This window comes from Muscardinus avellanarius, assembly GCF_963383645.1.
Source record: "Muscardinus avellanarius genome assembly, chromosome: 15".
Lineage (NCBI taxonomy): Eukaryota > Metazoa > Chordata > Mammalia > Rodentia > Gliridae > Muscardinus > Muscardinus avellanarius.
The window spans coordinates 78,389,969-78,409,675 of NC_137801.1; the positions used below are offsets into that span (position 1 = coordinate 78,389,969).

General features: G+C 45.8%; 1 protein-coding gene across 1 annotated transcript in view; it reads right to left on the bottom strand.

The window, feature by feature from the left end:
* The window catches only part of SH3RF3 (SH3 domain containing ring finger 3), a gene marked incomplete at both ends in the record, with an annotated part of 328,187 nt that overhangs the window by 37,629 nt on the left and 270,851 nt on the right, over positions 1–19,707 (bottom strand). The window contains one exon of the mRNA XM_080711312.1: positions 4,792–5,111. Coding sequence (XP_080567438.1) covers positions 4,792–5,111 — 320 coding nt within the window. The remainder of the gene's footprint in view (positions 1–4,791; positions 5,112–19,707) is intronic.

Genomic DNA, 19,707 nt, shown 5'->3' on the forward strand with positions numbered 1-19,707 from the left:
TGAAGATGTTGGGCTAAACCCACTAGGCTGGGAATTTTCCTTTCTTTTTATTTGTGGTACTGGGCATTGGACTCAGAGGCATTCTACCTTCAAGCTATACCCCAAGCCCGGTTTTGTTTGTTTGTTTGTTTATTTATTTTGGTGGTACTGGGGTTCCTGGAAACCATCTACCTCTGGGCTACACTCCCAGACCTATTTCATATTTTTATTTGGAAACAGGGTCTCTTAAGCCAGTGAGGCTGGCTTCGAAACTGCGCGATCCTCCTGTCTCTGCCTCCCAAGTGCAGGGATTACAAGTGTGCGCCACCACGCCCGGCCTGTTTCTTCTTCTTCTTCTTCTTCTTCTTCTTCTTCTTCTTCTTCTTCTTCTTCTTCTTCTTCTTCTTCTTCTTCTTCTTCTTCTTCTTCTTCATCTTCTTCTTCTTCTTCTTCTTCTTCTTCTTCTTCTTCTTCTTCTCCTTCTCCTTCTCCTTCTTCTTCTTCTTCTTATTTTTTTTTTTTTGGTGGTACTGGGGTGGAACCCAGAGGCTTTCTACCTCCGGGCTATACTCCCAGACATATTTTTTATGCTTTATTTGGAAACAGGGTCTCACTAAGTTGCCGAGAGCCTCACTAAGTAGCTGAGGCTGGCTTCAAACCTGTGTGATCCTCCTGTCTCAGCCTCACTAGCACGGGGATTACAAGTGTGCGCCACCACACCCGACGTTCTTTCTTATTTTTAAAGAGGGTCTTGCTAGGATGATTTAAGTCTCACCACTTGCTGAGGCTATCCTGAACCCGTGATCCACCTGTCTCAGCCTCCTGAGTACAGGGATTACAGGCGTGTGGTGCACAGCCCAGGGCTGGGCATCTTTAATGCCAGTGGTTTGGAAAATGCTGCTGCAGGGGTCACCAAAGGGCGCGAATGGGAACACTGCCAGTAAGGACAGCATTAAATAGAAGTTAGGTGCTCAGGAGGAGAGGTCTTGCAGAGGGCAAGGCAGCAGCAGGAGGAATACAGCAGGGAGCGTGGAGTATTCAGATCAGAGCAGGGAAGGCCCTTGACTAGCATCCTCAGATGGCGCCTTGAACTCCACCCTTGGGCTCCACTCTAGACAGAACTAAGAGCTGAGTGGTGACTGGTTACGAGGCCCTTCAAGAGCCGCTCACTCCTTCCACCTGTCTATGGGCCCCACGGTTTGCAGTGATGCACCCCAAGTTTGTAAAGTGTGTTCAGCTGTGGTCTTGGGAGGGCAGGGGCTACATTAAATCAGGCCTGACCCCTGGCTCCAAGCTCTGGGCACCCCAGCCTGCTTCTGCCTCTGACCCTGGCCCCTCACACCCTGCCTCGTCCCTCGTTGCTGGCACAGATCACACAGGTACATCTGCTCCTGAGTAACAGGTAGGATTTATTTATTTATTTATTTGCTGTACCGGGGATTGAACTCAGGGGCATTCTACCTCCAAGCTACACCCCCAGACCTATTTTTAACTCTTTATTTTGAAACAGGGTCTTACTGATTTGCAGAAGGCCTCACTAAGTAACTGAGGCTGGTTGCAAATCTGTGATCCTCCTGTCTCCGCCTCCCAAGTACTGGGATTACAAAGTACACCACCACACCTGGCAACAAGTAGGATTTAAATCGTGGCTGTGTTTGCTCTTTTGATACAGATGGTAACTGTGGGTGTGAAATTGTAAGACTATTTCCTATGCGCCTTGCTGTAAACTAGGGAAACTTCACCTGGGAATTGGGAGGATACACATTAACAGGTGTGTGTGTAGACCAGTGTGAGTTTTGTTTGTTAGAGAGATGAGAACGGAAAAGCACATATTGTGTTTGGAAAGGCTGCAGGCTTCTCTCCTGATTACCGAGTCCCAGAACATATGCTCACTTAGCCTAACATAACCCGGTCCACTTTTGGGGTACACCGTGCCAGCTTCCCATGCTTCCTGGAGTCTGTGCCCAGCCCTGAGCTTGCTGCCGAGGTGGCCTCATTGAGAGGGACCATGCGGGAGTCTCCTGGACTCAACTGCGCTTCACTGATGTGGGAGGATTGTTCACCGAGGGTCTACCTTGAGCGAAAGCCGAGTGTCTGCCATGTGTCTCCAGGCACGGTGGCCGCGGCCCCCACGGCCCCCGCTGGTTTTCATTAGCTCCACATTCAGCAGGAGAACCCTGGTGGGATTTCACGAAGATGCCCAGAGGCCCGACTCTACAACACAGATGTCTGCTTGGTCACGGTCACAGTCACACTGAAGCCGGACCCATCTGCTTCTCGAACTAGAGAGAGATGGGCGCGCACACACACACACAAAAGGAAGTATTTATGGAATCCTCGTGCCTCTCTTTCCAGGACCATTCCATTTTTTCTCCTGAGCAGCTCAGAAGGCCACAGGAAGGCTGTCCGCCTGAGAGGGCGGGACGGTGCTCCTCACCTGTGCCTCCCTACGGCACTTGGCTACATCTCAGAACGAGGGCGCAGGTGGCAGGGAACAGATTCAAGACCCAACGGATTTTCAGACGGACACAGACGCAAGGGGCAGCGCAACCATCCCACCTCATGCCAGCCGCCCTGTTGGTCTCAGGGAGGCAGGAGCTTTGCCAGATGAGTGCGCAGCTGCAGCGGCTGGAACTGAGCCTCTTCAGCAGGGGAAGGACCGTCACTCTGGACAGGATGAGAAGGGAGATGCCGAGGCCCTGTGAAGTGTGGCCGGCTCCCCTCCAGCCTCCCCACGGTCAGGCTTCTGCTGCTCCAAGGACGAAGGTCAGTGCATGCTTTCCCAATGTCCTTGTGAGATAGGGATGCTACTCTCACCTCAAACACACTATCTAACCTCCAGGACGCTTATGCAAACCCGAATCCAAAGGCCAATTTTATATGGAAATGCTTTAAAAGAATTCCAGAACAGGAGAAAACCAAGAGGGAGTGAATGATTATTCATGCAGTAATGCCCCAAACATGGTTCCCTGCCAAGAGCCGCACACAGCAGGTGGGCCCTAGACAAGTGCTCACTGGGTTTCACACAGACTTTATGCGACAAAAGAGGGCAAGATATCTCATCAGCCGGGCATGATGCCTCACGCTTGTAATCCCAGTACTTGGGAGGCTGAGACAGGAGGATTGCAGGTTCATGGCCAGCCTCAGCTACTTAGTGAGGCACTCTGTAACTTGGTGAGACTGTTTCAAAATAAAGAATAAAAATAGGACTGGAGGTGTCGCCGGGTGGTATAATGTCCCCGAGTTCAACCCCTAGTACCACAAAAAGAAAAGATATATAATCAATAATGTTTTAGTATGGATTTCATATTGAAACAAAAACATTTCAGATATTGTATTTTACAGAATATGTTATAAGTTTCACCTTTTAATTTTATTTTTAAATTAGCTTTACTTTTTTTTTTTTTTTCAGTACTGGAGATGGAACCCAGGGGCATTCTACCTCCGAGCTACACTCCCTGCCCTATTTTTAATTTTTTTATTTTGAAACAGGGTCTCGATGAGTTGCAAAGGGCCTCATTAAGTAGCTGAGGTTGTCCACAAAACATGATACTCCTGTCTCAGCCTCCCAAATGCTGGGATTATAAACATGCGCCACCATGCCCAGTAGTTTACCTTTTTTTTTTTTTTTTTTTTTTTTTTTTTTTTTTTTTTTTTTTTTTTTTTTTAGTGGTACTGGGGTTCCTGGAAGCCCTTCTACCTCCAGGCTACACTCTCAGACCTATTTTATACTTTTTTAATATTTGGAAACAGGGTCTCTTAAGCCAGCACGGCTGGCTTCGAATCTGCGCGATCCGCTTGTCTCCGCCTCCCAAGCGCGGGGATTACAGGCGTGCGCCACCATGCCCGGTTGGTAGTTTACTTTTTGAAAGAATGTCTGCTAGAAAAAAATTCAGTAAGACTTATAGCTAGTGCCAGGCGTGGTGGCGCACGCTTGTAATCCCAGCGCTTGGGAGGCTGAGACAGGAGGATCGCACAGGTTCAAAACCAGCCTCAGCTACTTAGTGAGGCTCTCAGCAACTCAGTGATACCCTGTTCCCAAATAAAGTATAAAATTGGTCTGGGAGTATAGCCCGGAGGTAGAAAAGCCCCTGGGTTCCACCCCCAGTACCACACACACACACACACAAAATAAAAGATTTACAGCTGGTATGGTATTTCTGCTGGACAGCACTGATTAAGAGATGTAGGTTCTAATCCTGGCTAACTCAGCATCTGGCTGTCTAGCCACCAATACCAGTTCATGGGGTTTAGGTTTTCTTTTATGAAATCAGCTCAGTTTCCTTTACAGCTAAAAGAACGGCTGAAAACGCTGTCCACACCAGCTCTCAGGTTGGCTCCCGGCCACCTTTCTAATTTCTCTTTAGGAAGCAGGCCAGTCCCAGGTTGGGGGACTACACAAGAAAGACACCTCAAAGGGAGGGGTTGTGCTGTCACTCTGCACCCGCAGATTTGAGTATTTATGACCACATAGCAATAAACATCCTGTTCTCACAAAATGGGTACACGACAAGGTTTTCCAACAGAAGGAACGGAGACACACTGAGAGGGGTGGGGGAGGCATCCTTTTCTGATCTGCACAGAACCATGGCTGGCCTGTGTTGGCCCAGCCAGCATGCTGTGGCTGACCTGATTTCATTCCAACCAGCTGCTTGGAATTCCTGGATTGGCTTCCATCTCTGTCACATGCCTGGTGCATCTAAGGCCATGAACCTGGTGAGCATGGGTATTCGCGTTGGAACCGCCCACTGGCATCTGATGCAGAAGGACTATGATAACCAGCTGGGCCAGGGCCCGGGGCTGGCCGCTTACCTTCTCGTTCTTCTTGTCATCCGGCTTGCACCCCGTGTTGGTGGGGCTGGATGTGGGCAGGCCGCCGAGGGGCCCCTCTCGGGCTTCCCCGTTGAGGTTGGCTGCGCTGACGTTGGGTGGCGTGATGGCCGAGGCTGCCGACGTGAGGGGGATGGCTGGCCGGGAGCACACCTGCAGCGTGGGCTGCTGGCCGTGCTGCGGGGACACCACGGAGCGGGGTCTGAGGCCGGCGGCTGGCAGGCGGGATGGAGAGTTCTGAGTGCGCAGCGGGGACACGGTGGCAGTGGGTCGGTCCTGGGCCTGAGCTGAGGGGTGGGCCGCTGGGGCCCAAGATTGGAGAGATTGTGAGTTGGAAGGTTAGGGTGCTGCCCGCCCCGAAATCACCCTACCCACCCCGCCCTCAGCCTGACATCTTGGCCTTGACATGCTCTGCAGTCCTCTCTACCAGGAGGGGAAACTGAGGCAGAGCAATACTGAAAATGCAGTCCCGTGTGTGTGTGTGTGTGTGTGTGTGTGTGTTACTAGCAATTGAACCCAGGTGCATTCTACCTCTGAGCTACACCCAAAGCCCTATTTCATTTTTATTTTTTGCGGTACTGGCGATGGGACCCAGGGACATTCTACCTCCTAGCTATACCCCCAGCTCTATTTTTTACTCTTTATTTTGAAACAGGGTCTCATTGAGTTGCAAAGGGCCTCACTAAGTAGCTGAGGCTGTCCGCAAACCCCAATCCTCCTGTCTCAGCCTCCCACATACTGGAAGTACAAGCGTGCACCACCACGTCCGGTTTATTTTTATTTATGAAACAGTCTCACTGGGTTGGTGAGAGTCTCACTACTTGCTGAGGCCGTCTTTGAACCTCAGCAAGGTTCAACCTTGTGATCCTCTTGTCTAAGTAGAGCCTAAGGGATCAGAGGGCTTTGCCACTGCTCAAAACAGCCCTTCCTGAGGTGGAGCCAGCATGGCTGGTCCAAGGCTGCTGCCACAGGAGCAGCCTCCCAGCTTCTGTGACGTGCTATCAGTCTGTTTTCCATGACTATAGCAAAATGCCTGAGGAAGAGCTTATGTAGCTCATCAGCGTGGAGGTTCCAGGGCATGGAGCCTGCTGGATCACCTCGGCTCTGTTGTGGCCCTCATAGCGAAGGGCATCCGACTGGCAGGAGTGTGCAAAAGAGGGAGGCACCCATGGCAGCGCAGGAGACCAGGGTGAGGAGAAGTGACAGGATCCTCCTTTATAACAGAGCTTGCACGCTCGCTCTCTCCTCTCCTCTCCCCTCCTCTCCCCTCCCCTCCCCTCCCCTCCCCTCCCCTCCCCTTCTCTCTCTCTCTCTCTCTCTCTCTCTCTCTCTCTCTCTCTCTCTTTCTCTCTCTCTCTCAGAACTCACTCAGGATGCCAGGAGAACTAGCTTAATCCTTCCCAAGGGCAGCACCTGCTGTGAGCTAATGACCTTCCATCAGGCCCTACCTCTTAAAGGTCCCGTCACCCCAGTATCACTACATGGGGACCAATCTTCCAACATATGAACCTTTGGGGAACAAATCACCTCTAAAACTATAGCATCTTCTACTGGATTTTTCTGCTATAACAAACCAATGCACTTTAAAGTTTTAAAAACACTCCGGTGAAAATACTCATAAAATGTCCAGCGTGGTGGAGTACACCTGTAATCCCAATACTTGAGAGGCTGAGACAGAAAGATCATAGGTTTGAGGCCAGCCTCAGTAACTTAGCAAGACCTTGTTTCAAAATAAAAAAATAAAATAAAATAGGACTGGGAGTGTGGCTCAGAGGTAGAATGACCCCCTGGGTCCAATCCCCTGTGACATAAAAATAAATAAATATATAAAATGCTAATGCAGTGAAAGCCTGTGAAAACATTTTGGTGAAGCTTTAAGATGTCCCTTGATGATGATGGTGATGGTGATGATTTTCTTCTTGATTCTTAAGCACCACTGTCTGTAAGCTGGCCAGGGCCCACAGCTTGACTCTGGTTAGTCCTCCCCCTGTCCCCACCATCGCCGGCCAGCCTAACCCTTGGTTTCTACCCTGGGCATGAGACTAGCTGAGAGGGGCCAAGAGTGTGAGAGTTTTGCTGGTGACAGTCACAGGAGGGAAGTGGTAGACACCTGTCCTGGCACAGCCTTAGGCTACGCTGTCCACGCCGCCTGCTGGGATCAGTCTGTACCTGTGGCCTCGCCTTCAACACAAGCATCAGAAATTTGGATTTATGAAATGGGAGCCTCACAACTGTGAATCCACCCCTTGTGGCCAGCAAAAACCCTCCTTAAAGGCACGAGGGACCCACAAACATGATATTTGGAAAAATCTCCTACTTGCAAAGACAAGGGCCCCTCCAAAATAAACAGCACTGTTTCAACATTAATCCTGTGATTTCTGTTAGCAATTAATTTTGAAGAATTGTTTCCCTATTGAATACAGATGAAAAAAAATGAGAAGAGAATGACGATCACCAGGGGACTAGAACCTGTGGCCTGGGTTGGTCTGGCCTGCTTGTGCCCAAGTGCAGACATCTCTGTATGCCAAGCACCCTGTTCACAGGGGCCAAATCCTGTCCAGTGGAGTTTGTATTTTTTTTTCAGTACTGGGGATGAAACCCAGGGGACATTCTATTTCCAAGCTACATCCCCAGTCCTAATTTTTTAGTCTTTTAAAAAAAATTTTTGAAACAGCATCTCACTGAGTTGCGAAGGGCCTTGCTCAGTAGCTGAGACCGTCCATGAACTGTGATCCTCTGGTCTCTGCCTCCAGAATGCTGGTATTACGAGTGTGCGCCACCACTCCCAGCGGAGTTTGCATTTTTAAGCCTGTTACACTGTAATTATTGTGTACGACCAGAATCTGCGGACATTCCTGGCTATAGAAGATGAAATGAACTCTCTCTCTCTCTCTAAACAAATATCCTCAGCCCCCAAGTATTCTGTGTACAAAGCAGGTGCATGTGGTGGGCTGTGAAGCCACCCAGGCTGTACATAGCCCTCCATCCTTGTGAGCCGGCCCCTGTTGAGGTCTAATTATGTGCTGGTGGATTCTCTGTGGCTGGAGGTAGCCTCCTGTTTCCTCCAGGTGAAATAGAGAAGGCAGGTGTGTGTGTGTGTGTGTGTGTGTGTGTGTGTGTGTGTGTGTTTAATTATTTGAGGCTTCATATGGGTTGGGAAGCCCACAGTGTTTAAAAAGCCTCACACAATGAGCCTTCATTTCAATGAACGGGCAAGTCAGGCAACCATGCTGATCCACGAAGCCGCTGGGGTCATTTAATCACCCTGCAGCCCTCGAGCTGGATGCCGGCTCCTGGAATGATTCATCTGCCTCTCCCTAGCTGTCTGCCCTCTCCTTCACCCCAACTCTCAGCCCTGGGACCAAAATGCAAGCACCGAGGTCCCAGCAACGCAGACTCCAGGGTTGCTGGAGGCCTCCTGCCTGCAAGCTTGGTTCAGCTCTCCTCTGCCTCTGACTAGCTTCAGTGTGACGGCCTAGTCCCCTTGTGGACCTGCTGCAAAAGAGAGGGTTTTCCAGAAAATTCGGAGCCTGCTGCCAGCGCATCTTCTAACAACCTCTTCTTGTTCTTTTAGCCCCACTGGCCTGGCTGCTCCGTGTGGATGCCAGGCTCTCTCACCTCAGACACTTGGTGCCTCTGTCTCTGTCCCACAGATCACAGGTGCCAGAGAGCTGGAAGGCGGGGTCCCTCAGGGGCTTCAATCGAGCTCAGATACCACTTTCTAGAAACAACCACACAATGCAAACTATTCTCCCTCCTGCGCTCTCCTCTCCTGCTCTAGTTTTCCTTCCAAGGCACTTAGCTCCCTCCCCCTTTTTTTTTTGGTGGTGGTGCTGGGGATGGAACCCCAAAGCATTCTACCTCCAAGCTACATCCCCCATCCCTCTTTTTAAAAAATTATTTTGGGAAACAGGGTCTTATTAAGTTGTTGAGGGCCTCGCTAAGTTGCTGAAGCTGGCTTTGAACCTGAGCTCCTCCTGTCTCAGCCTCCCCAAGTACAGGGATTACAGGCCTGTACCATCAAGGCTGGATCACTTAGTTCCTATTTATTTATTTATTTATTATTTATTTATTTATTTATTTATTTTTGTGGTACTGGGGATAGAATCCAGGGGCATTCAACCTCTGAGCTACACCCCCAGCCCTATTTTGTATCTTTATTTTGAAACAGGGTCTCACTGAGTTGCAGAGGGCCTCACTAGGTAGCTCAGGTTGTCCGCGAACCACAATCCTCCTGTCTCAGCCTCCGGAATGCTGGGATTACAGGCGTGCGTCACCACGCCCGGCTCCCCTTTATAGTCTGTATAATTTAGCTCTTACATGTTGATTGCGGGTTGTCTGTCTCTGCTGCCCCCTACCACAATGTAAGCTCAGGAAGGTGGAGACAGTAGCTGTTTAATAACTGCTAAAATGCACTGCATACCCCTGGAATGGGCCCCAGCAATGCAGTATGCTCTCCATATAGTTTTTGAATGAATGAGTGATTATTTTAGAAAAGGGAGTCCCAGATAAAACATCAATATAGATTTAACAGAACTGAGTCACTGGAGAAGAAAAACTGCCCCATGAGTAAGACAGGCATGGCTCATTGCCTAGGTTGGTGCATTGTAGTCTAACATTATAATGAGCTCTGGGTTTTTCAATAAATCCCTTTATGGCTTTCCAAGACACTAACTCCATCTTCAGCTGTATCTACTCTGGAGCTTATACTACCTATGGAAGCTTTATATTAAAACAAATGCATTTTTTCTTTCCCAAAATTGAAATTGGTCTTTTCCCTCTCTAGTTATTTTTTTTCTTTCTCTCTTCCTCTCTTTATTTCTTTTCTTTTCTTTTTTTTTTTTTTTTCAGTACTGGAGATAGAACCCAGGGGCATTCATACCTCCAAGCTACATGCCCAGAACTATTTTTTATTCTTTATTTTTGAAACAGGGTCTCACTGAGTTGCAAAGGGCCGTACTAAGTAGCTGAGGCTGTCTGAAAACTGCCATCCTCCTGTCTCAGCTTCTGAACACTGGGATTCGAACCGTGCACCACCACACCCAGCTCTCTCTAGTTATTTCTGATATGCCACACACCTACTTTTTTCTCTTTAATGAGATCTTAGGCATACTGATCTCAAAGACTTTTTCAGAATTCTCCCTTCTTTATTTCCCATTTTTTAGTCTATTTGCTATCTTTTATGTTAGTTTCCTTTTTCTGCTTTAAAAATCATTCTGTGATACTTTATCTTGAGCTTGAGGGTAACACTGGCTTTATAGAAAAAAGGAAGTATTTTCCTGACTTTTTAATTTTCTGCAAGAGTTTCCATATAATTGCTATAATTTCTTCCTTAATTATAATTTTATATAATTCACCAATGAAGTTATGTAGGGCTGGAGTTTTCATTTTAAAAGGTTTTAACTCCTAACTCCACTTTTTAAAAATGTTATAGGACTAGTCAGGTTATTTATCATTCAGTGAATATTTGAATATGTCAGTACCATCCACTTCATTGAATTTACTTGTATAAATATTTTTAGAGAATCCTTTATTATCCTGTAGGATCGGAAGTGATGTCACTTCTCTCTTTCCTAATGCTGATAATTTCTATATTTTGTTTTATCCATCTAGGTTAATCTTTTTCACTCTTGTCATCTAACTAGAAGTTTATCAATTTTATTTTTCTAAAAAAAGTCACATTTTGGTTCCACTACCTTTCTCTACCATTTTTGTATTTTATTGATTTCAGTCCCAACCTTTTTCTACTCCTTTTTTCTCTTTTTATTCTAGTTTCTCCAAGTAAAAGCAGAAGCCAGTGACTTGACACCTTTCTCTGTTTTCTACTACAGGAGTTTAGTACTATGAATTTCCCTTAAGGACTGCTTTTGTGGAATCCCACAAATTTTGACATGCTGTGTTTTCTTTAACTCAGAATGTTTTCAAATATCTTTTTAAATTTTTCCTTTGATCCATGAGTTATTTTGAAGCAATTCTTTGTGACCTTCCTTCCTTCCTTCCTTCCTTCCTTCCTTCCTTCCCTCTCCCTCTCCCTCTCCCTCTCCCTCTCCCTCTCCCTCTCCCTCTCCCTCTCCCTCTCCCTCTCCCTCTCCCTCTCCCTCTCCCTCTCTCTCTCTCTCTCTCTCTCTCTTCTTGGTGGTGGAACCCAGGGGCATTCTACCTCTGAGCTAACACCCCCAGCCCTATTTTTTTAATTCTTTTTATTTTGAAACAGCATCTCACTGAGTTGCAAAGGACTTCACTAAATAGCGGAGACTGTCCGGCAAACCATAATCCTCCTGTCTCAGCCTCCTGAAAGCTGAGATTACAAGCATGTGCCACCATACCTGGGTTGCTATTTTTTTATTCTTTATTTTGAAACAGGGTCTCTCTGAGTTGCAAAGGGCCTCACTAAGTAGCTGAGGCTGGCTTCAAACCCAGATCTCCCTGTCTTAGCCTCTCAAATGCTGGGATTACAAGCGTGAGCCACTTTGCCTGGCTATTATGATACTGATTTCTAATTCAACTCCATTGTGGTCAGGGAATGTAGTTCACATGAATTGAATCCTTTATGCATATGAAAATTTAATGATCATGGCCAGGTTGTGGTCTATCTTGGTAAATGTCCTATGTGCATTGAAAAGAGTGTATATTTTGATGTTGTTGGGTGGAATGTTCCCTAAATATCAATTAAGTCAAGTTGGTTATAGTGTTGTTCTAATGTTTTATATGGTTACCAATTTTCTGTCGACTTGTCTTTCAGCTGTTAGGAGAGTATGGGAATTTCTGACTGCAGTAGTATATTTCTGTTTATCCTAATAGCTTTATGTATAATTGCTCATGTCATTTTGAAGCTCTGTTATTGGGTGCATAAATATTGAAAATTGTTATATCCTCTTAATGAACTTACCCTTTACTATCAATAAATTGTTTTTTAAATTCCTAATAATATTCTTGGTTATAAATTCTGCTCTGTCAGGTGGAGACAGGAGGATTTCAGGATTGAGGCCAGCCTCAGAAACTTAGACATTGTTTTAAAATAAAAATAAAAAGGTCTAGGGCATAGTTTGGAGGTAGAAGGCCACTGGCTTCAATTCCTAGATACCAAAACAAAACAAATCTGCCCTGTTTGATACTAAAAGGGCATTTCTAGCTTTCCTTTGATTAATACTAACACAGTATATTTGATCCTTATTATTGGCAGATTAACGCTCGCAGATTCTCCTAACAGCTATAATTGATTTACAACTCCCAAGTCAATGTCTGTGGTGCTTTCAAGGTCATTATTGGACATGTGCAAAGAGAAAACACTGGAGTTGTCCCACATGTATCCTCCCAGATGAGGCTGAGTGACCGGGTGAGCTGAGATGACTGGCTTCTTGCCTTAGGTCTCAGAGAAAACAGAAGGATGGAACAGGGAAGAGACAGCATCACGCTGGGCAGCGTAGGAAGCTCTGGCTCTAAGGCGGTTGAAGAGGATTTGAATCCTGACTGTTGCATCTGTTCGCAACTGCCCCGGGCCAGTCATTTCACGCTTTTGAACCTTGTTTCTTTTTTTTTTTTTTGTAAAATAAAGAAAATAGAATCAACCAGGATGAACTTGTGACCTCTGGGAGGTATGTGTGTACACATGTATGTGCACACACATTCACACACTTGCACCTAAGAACAGTAGTTCAGGATTCGCTCATTCAGTGTTCATGATGCCTTTATAAAACTTAACTGCTATGAATAACAAGGATGCCTATAACTTGTTCCTTCCTTTACCTTTCATATCTTTGTGTCTTTAGATCTAACATATTAAAAGTATTTCTTAGGCACAGAACATAGTTTGCCTGTCTGCTTTCCTCTTTTTAATATCTGACAATTTAACCCCGATTCTATATGGGTCTACTTAGACTAGCTGAATTTACAGGGATTATTATATAATTAGGTTTAAATCTATCACACCATTATATGTTTTCCCTTTGACCCACGTATTCCTTTTCCCATTTCCTTCTCTTTATCTTTTCTTTTGAATTAACTGAATATTTTTATGATTTTATTTTATCTTCTCTGTTAGCTTATTTCCTAAAACTCTTTGTTTTTATTCTTAGTGGTTGCTTATATCTTTTTTTTTTAATTTTTAATTTTTGGTGGTACTGGGGTTCCTGGAAACCCTTCTACCTTTGGGCTACACACCCAGACCCATTTTTATAGTTTTATTTAGAAACAGGGTCTCTTAAGCCAGCGAGGCTGGCCTGGAACCTGCGTGATCCTCCTGTCTCTGCCTCCCAAGCAGGGGATTACAAGTGTGCGCTACCACGCCTGGCTTATATCTTTAATTTATTATAGTCTACTTAACAATATTTCAATAACTCCTCATATACAGTCAGAGAACCTTTTATAGTACTTTCTATTTCTTTCCTCCTAGCTTTTGTGCTTTTGTTAGTATATATGTTTTAAGTCCCAAGCTGCATTGCTTTGAATTTGCCTAAATAGTTAAATTTTAAAGATGCTTCAATAATAAAAACTACCATGTCTAGTGCTTTTCATTCTTTTGTATAAATCCATTTTCCAACTAGTATAAAGCTCCCAAAGAACTTTGTGTTATATTTCTCACCGATGATGAAATATTTGAGCTTTACTATGTCTGAATAATTCTATAGTTTTCTTTTTTTCTTTGAAGGCTGTTTTTGCTTTCATAGAACCCTAGACTGACAGACATACTCAGTTACTTCACTGCCTTCTCACCTAAAGTATTCTTGACAAGAAATCTACTGTCATCTGAACCTTCTTTCTACTTTTTGTAACATACATTCTTTCTCTGGCTGCTTCTAAGATTTTATTTATATCAGATTTTGAACAGTTTTATTATGATTTGCCTTGGTGGGGTTTTCTTAATTTTTTTTTTGTGCATGGGGTTCATCAACTGCCCTTAAGCTGTGAGTGTATAATTTTTATTAAATTTTGATCATTCTTTCAAATTATTTTTCTGTCCCACCTCTTTCCTCTCTACTTTGGAAGCACCGATTATACACAAGCACTTTAAAGTTTCCCACCATTTACTGATTCTCTCTTCATGTCTAAAAATTCTTTTATCTGATTTTCATTTTTCATAGTTTCTCTTGCTCTATCTTCAAATACACTATTTTTTTCCCCAGCAATGTCTAACTGACCACCAACTCTGCCCACTGTATTCTTGATCTCACACACTGTGGTTTTTATTTCCAGAAATTTGATTTTGTTCTTTTCAATATTTTCTAGTCTCTGTCTTAGGAATGTATAGGGTGCAATAATAATACTTGTTTTGATGTCTTTAAAACTGCTAATCCTGCCAGGCGTGGTGGCGCACGCTTGTAATTCCCGCGCTTGGGAGGCTGAGACAGGAGGATTGCGCAGGTTCGAAGCCAGCCTCAGCTACTTAGGGAGGTTCTCAGCAACTTAGTGAGACCCTGTTTCCAAATAAAGTATAAAATAGGTCTGGGAGTGTAGCCCAGAGGTAGAAAAGCCCCTGGGTTCCACCCCCAGTACCACCAAAAACAAAAACAAAAACAAAAATCCCAAAAAAACCTGCTAATGCTAACATTGCTAACATTTATTCCAGTTTTGATATATTAATTAATCTTCATTGTGGATCATATCTTTTCCCTCCTCTGCATACCTAGTCCCTTCCTTCCTTCCTTCCTTCCTTCCTTTCTTTTTCTTTCTTGTAGTATTGGGGATTGAACCCAGGGGCATTCTAACTCCAAGCTATACCTCCAGCCCTATTTTTATTCTTTATTTTGAAATAGGGTCTCAATCAGTTGCAGAGGGCCTCACTAAGTAGCTGAGGCTGGCTACTGTGATCCTCCTGTCTTAGCCTCCCAAGTCCTAGGGAGTAGTATAAGTATATGCCACCACACCTGGCTTCCTAATTATTTTCTCTAATTATTTTCAAACATTGTGATTTTTGTGTTAAGATATGGAGACTTTTGTATTTCTGTGAATATTTGTGATCTTTGTTCCAGGATACAGTTAAATTAATTTGGAAACAGTGTGAGCCTTTTGAGCCTCACTTTTAAAATTTGCTAGGTAGGACTAAAACCATGCGTGGTCCAGGGCTGACATTTGCCAGTACTGAGGCCAGGTCCTCCTGTGCTAATGCCTTAGTACCTTGTGAATTCAGAGTTTTTTTTTTTCTAGTCTGGCTGGTGGGAACAGGCTATTTCCAGCCTGTGTGTATTCTGGGCACAGTTAGTGCTAATCCTTTCTTTCCTTCTTTTTCTGGCTTTGGGCATTTTGCTCACATGCATATGCTGATTAGTTCTGGGATGAATACATAGCTCTCAGGCTCGCGCTCTCTCTCTCTCTCCCCCCCTCCCTCTCCCCCTCCCTCCCCCTCCCCCCCTCCCTCCCTCCCTCCCTCCCTCCCTCCTTCTCTCCTTAGTTGTTGAATATGTATGGTCGCAAAAAATACTGTTTGCTTTTTAATTGTTTTAGTAGGAGAATAAATCTTGTTCTCTCTATTTTATTTTATTTTATTTTTGTGGTACTGCAGATGGAACCCAGGGGTGAACCCAGGGGCATTCTATCTCCAAGCTAATTTTTACACCCCCAGCTCCAATGTTTTATTCTTTATTTTGAAATGGGGTTTCACTAAGTTGCAAAGGGCTTCCCTATATAGCTGAGGCTGTCCGCGAACAGCGATCCTCCTGTCTCAGCCTCCCAAATGCTGGGATTACAAGCGTGTGTCACCACGCCTGGCAATCCCATCCTTTTTACTTCAGCTTGGCCATGAGGAGGAGTCTAGCTTGATGTTTTAAACGCAAAAACCTGCGATATCTGTTACTTAAAACCCTTTAATGTAGCCAGGCGTGGTGGTGAACGCTTGTAACCCCAGTGATTGGGAGGCTGAGACAGGAGGATCGTGCAGGTTCGAAGCCAGCCTCAGCTACTTAGAGAGGCTCTCAGCAACTTAATGAGACCCTGTTTCTAAATAAAATATAAAAGAGGTCAGGAGTGTAACCTGGAGGTAGAAGGCCCTTGGGTTCTATCTCCAGTAACACACACACACACACACACACACACACACACACACACCCCTTTAATGTACCCCACTGCCCTTAGGATAAAAACCTAAATTCCTTGACATGTTCTGAAAGAACCATCATAACCTGGCTCTGTGTCCCTGGTCAACTTTACTCCAAGCCGTCTCTGTTCCTACACACTGACTTGATTTTAGTTTCCAAATGCCCCAGGCCTTTGCTGGCCTCGGGGTTCCTCATGGGCCGTCCATGTGGACGGACGCTTTCACCTCCCCGCCCCAACCCGATGCTACAAGCCGAGGGTTCTGTCCATTTTTTCAGATTAAATGCAAAGCTGGTCTCTGCAGAGACATTGCCAGCGACAGACCAGACCACTGCTTCCACACCTCTGTTTTCAAATATATCAAACTAAATGAAGTTACCCGAAGTAGGAACTGTGGCTTTTGTAACAGCACTCTTCTGTTCTTGCTGGTTCCTCTGCCTCAAACATCTTTCCTGCTTTATCTGCTTAGTCTTTTTAAAAAATGTATTTATATATATTTTTATTGGTGCATTGTAGTCATACATCTTAGCGGAGTACAAGATGGTGGAGGCACACATGCACACATCACTTACTTAGCCCTTCCCCAATTCCCACCCCATTCCCTCCCCCCTGCTCCTTCTCATGTTTGGCTTAGTGACTGACTTTGACATGTTTGTGAATGTACATCATGTACATTAGGGAGTTTCCCTCTTCCCCCTCCCATCCCCCTCAGTTAGGTCACTTTATTATTTATTTATTTATTTATTTATTTATTTATTTATTTATTTTGGTGGTACTAGGGTTCCTGGAAACCCTTCTACCTCTGGGTTACACTCCCAGACCTATTATTTTTATATTTTTTAATTTGGAAACAGGGTCTCTTAAGCCAGCAAGGCTGGCTTCGAACCAGTGTAATCCTCCTGTCTCCGCCTCCCAAGCGCGGGGATTACAAGCGTGCGCTACCATGCCCGGCTAGGTCACTTTATTTGCTCATGTATAGTTTCTCCTTCTTCATCTAGAGTTCCTCCTATGACCCATTTTCTCCCTAGCTTCCACATTTTAGGGAGAGCATCTGATTTCTTACTTTTTGTGACTGACTAATCTCACTTAGCATAATGTTCTCCAGTTCCATCCATTTCCCTGTAAATGATGTAATTTAGTTCTTTATGGTTGCGTAAAATTCCACTGAGTACATATCCTATAGTTTTGTCATCCATTCATCTGTTGATGGACACCTTGGCTGGGTCCATAGTTTGGCAACTGTGAATTGTGCGGCTCTGAACATAGATATGCATGCATGAGTTTGGTACGTTGGTTTCCACTCTTTGGGGTGCTTAGTCACCTCTTATTTGAGCTGGGTGCGGCGGCCCTAGGCCTGCAGACTGGGAGGCTGAGACAGGACGACTGCAGGTGGGAGGCCAGCCTCAGCAACTTATTGAGGCTCCCAGCAACTCAGGGAGACCCAGTTTCAAAAGAAAAAAAGGGCTGGGGGTGTAGCTCAGAGGCAGAACACCCCTGGCTTCAATCTCCAGTACCACAAAAACAAAACCAAGAGAAAGTTTCTATTTGTATCTGCAGAATCCAGGCATGATTCCCTTCTCTTGACAACTTTCCATACACTTTCCCTACTCCCCTTTCTACATTCCTCTGCAGTCTTAATGAATTCTCTCTCTTCCATGCTCTCCTGATATCTGATATCTTGCCTATGCCTCTACCACAGCACTTCTCAAAACTCCATTGCAAGAATTAGTTTTCTTGTCTTTTTCTGGATCTGGGGTAAAAATGGCCTCAGCTTTGATTTTCTCTGCACTTCCAGATCCCCTGAGAGCACCTTGCCTGCATCTAGCTCTATTGGGGTGCTTTTTTTCCCCTCCTGAGGAATAAATGGCTGGATGGGACTCCCGCCCCTAGGGAGCATTGACGTGAGCTAGCTCTAAGGGCCATGGGCACTTCACAGGGCGTGCTCTGCCCTTGGGAAAAGGAGTGACATTAATCAAGCAGAACAAATCATATTGGATGCTACGGCCAATGCAATTAAGCCTTTGTCAAACTGCCTGCCTTTGGCTCGAGAAGAGAACGTCATTGAAACCCATCCCAACTGCCGAGGCCGGGGTCTGCCGAAATGGGCAATTACTACAGTGAACAATCCATTACTTGTCCTGTCACCAGCATTTTCTCCCTCTCTCAGTGCAGAAGGGAGTGGAAAATGCAGTGGGAATTCAGTGGCATTTAATTTACTGATATGCCTCGGCAGGGGCCATTCCTTCACCTGGTCGCGACAGTGACAGCCAGCGTGGGGACAAGCGTGGGCTTGGGATGCACCAAAGGAGCCGTTTAACCATCTTGTGCCTTGCTTTGCCCGTATGTAAAATTAAACCGGTGGAAGAGAACGCCTGTCACGCCACCATGGTTACCATGGTGATGGATGACTGAGACACGACACGGTGTTGTGCTGCCCCCGGCCGTGCCAGTTTCTTTTTGATATCGCTTGTTATTGCATAGAGGGGAGGGCTGGCTGGCAGGGCTCCATTTCAGTCTTGAATCGGGAAAGTTTTCAGTGGAGCTTGGCATGGAAAGGCCATTATGTTAGCTATTTTTGGGCAGCGAGTCCCGGGCTGCTGTGCCAGGCTGCTTACTCACCAAGCGGAGTGGGGCAGCTCAGTCTTTCCACGTTGCAGTGCCCAGAGACACACGTACAGGGCTTGTTGGGCAGACCGCACGAGATGCTGATAGCCAGAAGGAACCTGGCCTGAGCCACGCGGCGCCCCTGGTCTCGCTCCTGGTGCTCCAGGCACCAGGAAGTCAAGGAAGTCACCATTTTGGCAAGTTCCCGATCACTCTGGGAGCTTGGCTGAACACCATTTGACTACTCTTTTATATAATAGCTGTGACTCTAACTAGATGGTACCAAGGCACACTGGAGAATCAACTTAAGCCATGGCATAAGTGTGGATGATAAGATAAGGGTTGGGGTTGAAAGGCTGGGACCAGAAAATATGGATACTGAGTGCTTGTGAAATACAGACAGCTACTTCTTCCCCAGGGCTTCATAGGCCAGAGTTGCAAAAACACAGACCATACTCTTGGCTATTATAAGCAAAGAAGATATATATGGAAGATTAGTGGGTACCTAGAGGATCTCTGGCCTTATAGAATTGGTCTTAGAGATTCTATAGCCAGGGCAGGGCTCAGCACACTTGTAAGACTCCCGTGGTGCCAAGGCTATCCCTGCTGGACACCAGGAGCCCAAATTCCATCAGAAGTTCACCCTGTATCCATCGATGGTGCTGGGCACGGGCACCAGAGCTCTACCACCCATGGACGATGCTAGACACCTGCTCCACACTGGATGCTGGACTCGGTTCCTGGGTCTCCCTGAGCACAAATCACTCTATCTGGTGGCTGTGTTGTAGCTCCTGGCTGGGCCGGGCTCCTACCTCAGCCCAGGCTGCCCACAGCTGCTCTTCTCTAGCCTGTGCCCTGGTGCATTGGTAAAGTGCTATCCCTCTGGCTTAAAATTTCCCGGAGGGTCCCCACTGCCTTTAAGAGAAATTTCAATCTTTTAGAACCTTTGGTAATAATTCCTATTTAATATTTTTTTTTGCCTCTCATGCATTGAATATCCTTAGTAAGAGTAAGAGTCACCTGCATGGGCTGGGCGCATACCAGTTAGAAAGTCCTCATATAAACATCCCAGGGAGTAAGGCTTCCCTAATACCCCCACTTTACAGAGGTAGAAACTGAGGCTGCAGCAATAATGGCGACCTTAGCATTTGACAGGTCAGTTGGCTCACGCCTTCAACCAGGCCTCTGACTAAACTACAGTGGCTCCTCTTTTTTTATTTGTTTTTGGTGGTACTGAGAATTGAACCCAGAACCTAGGGGCATTCT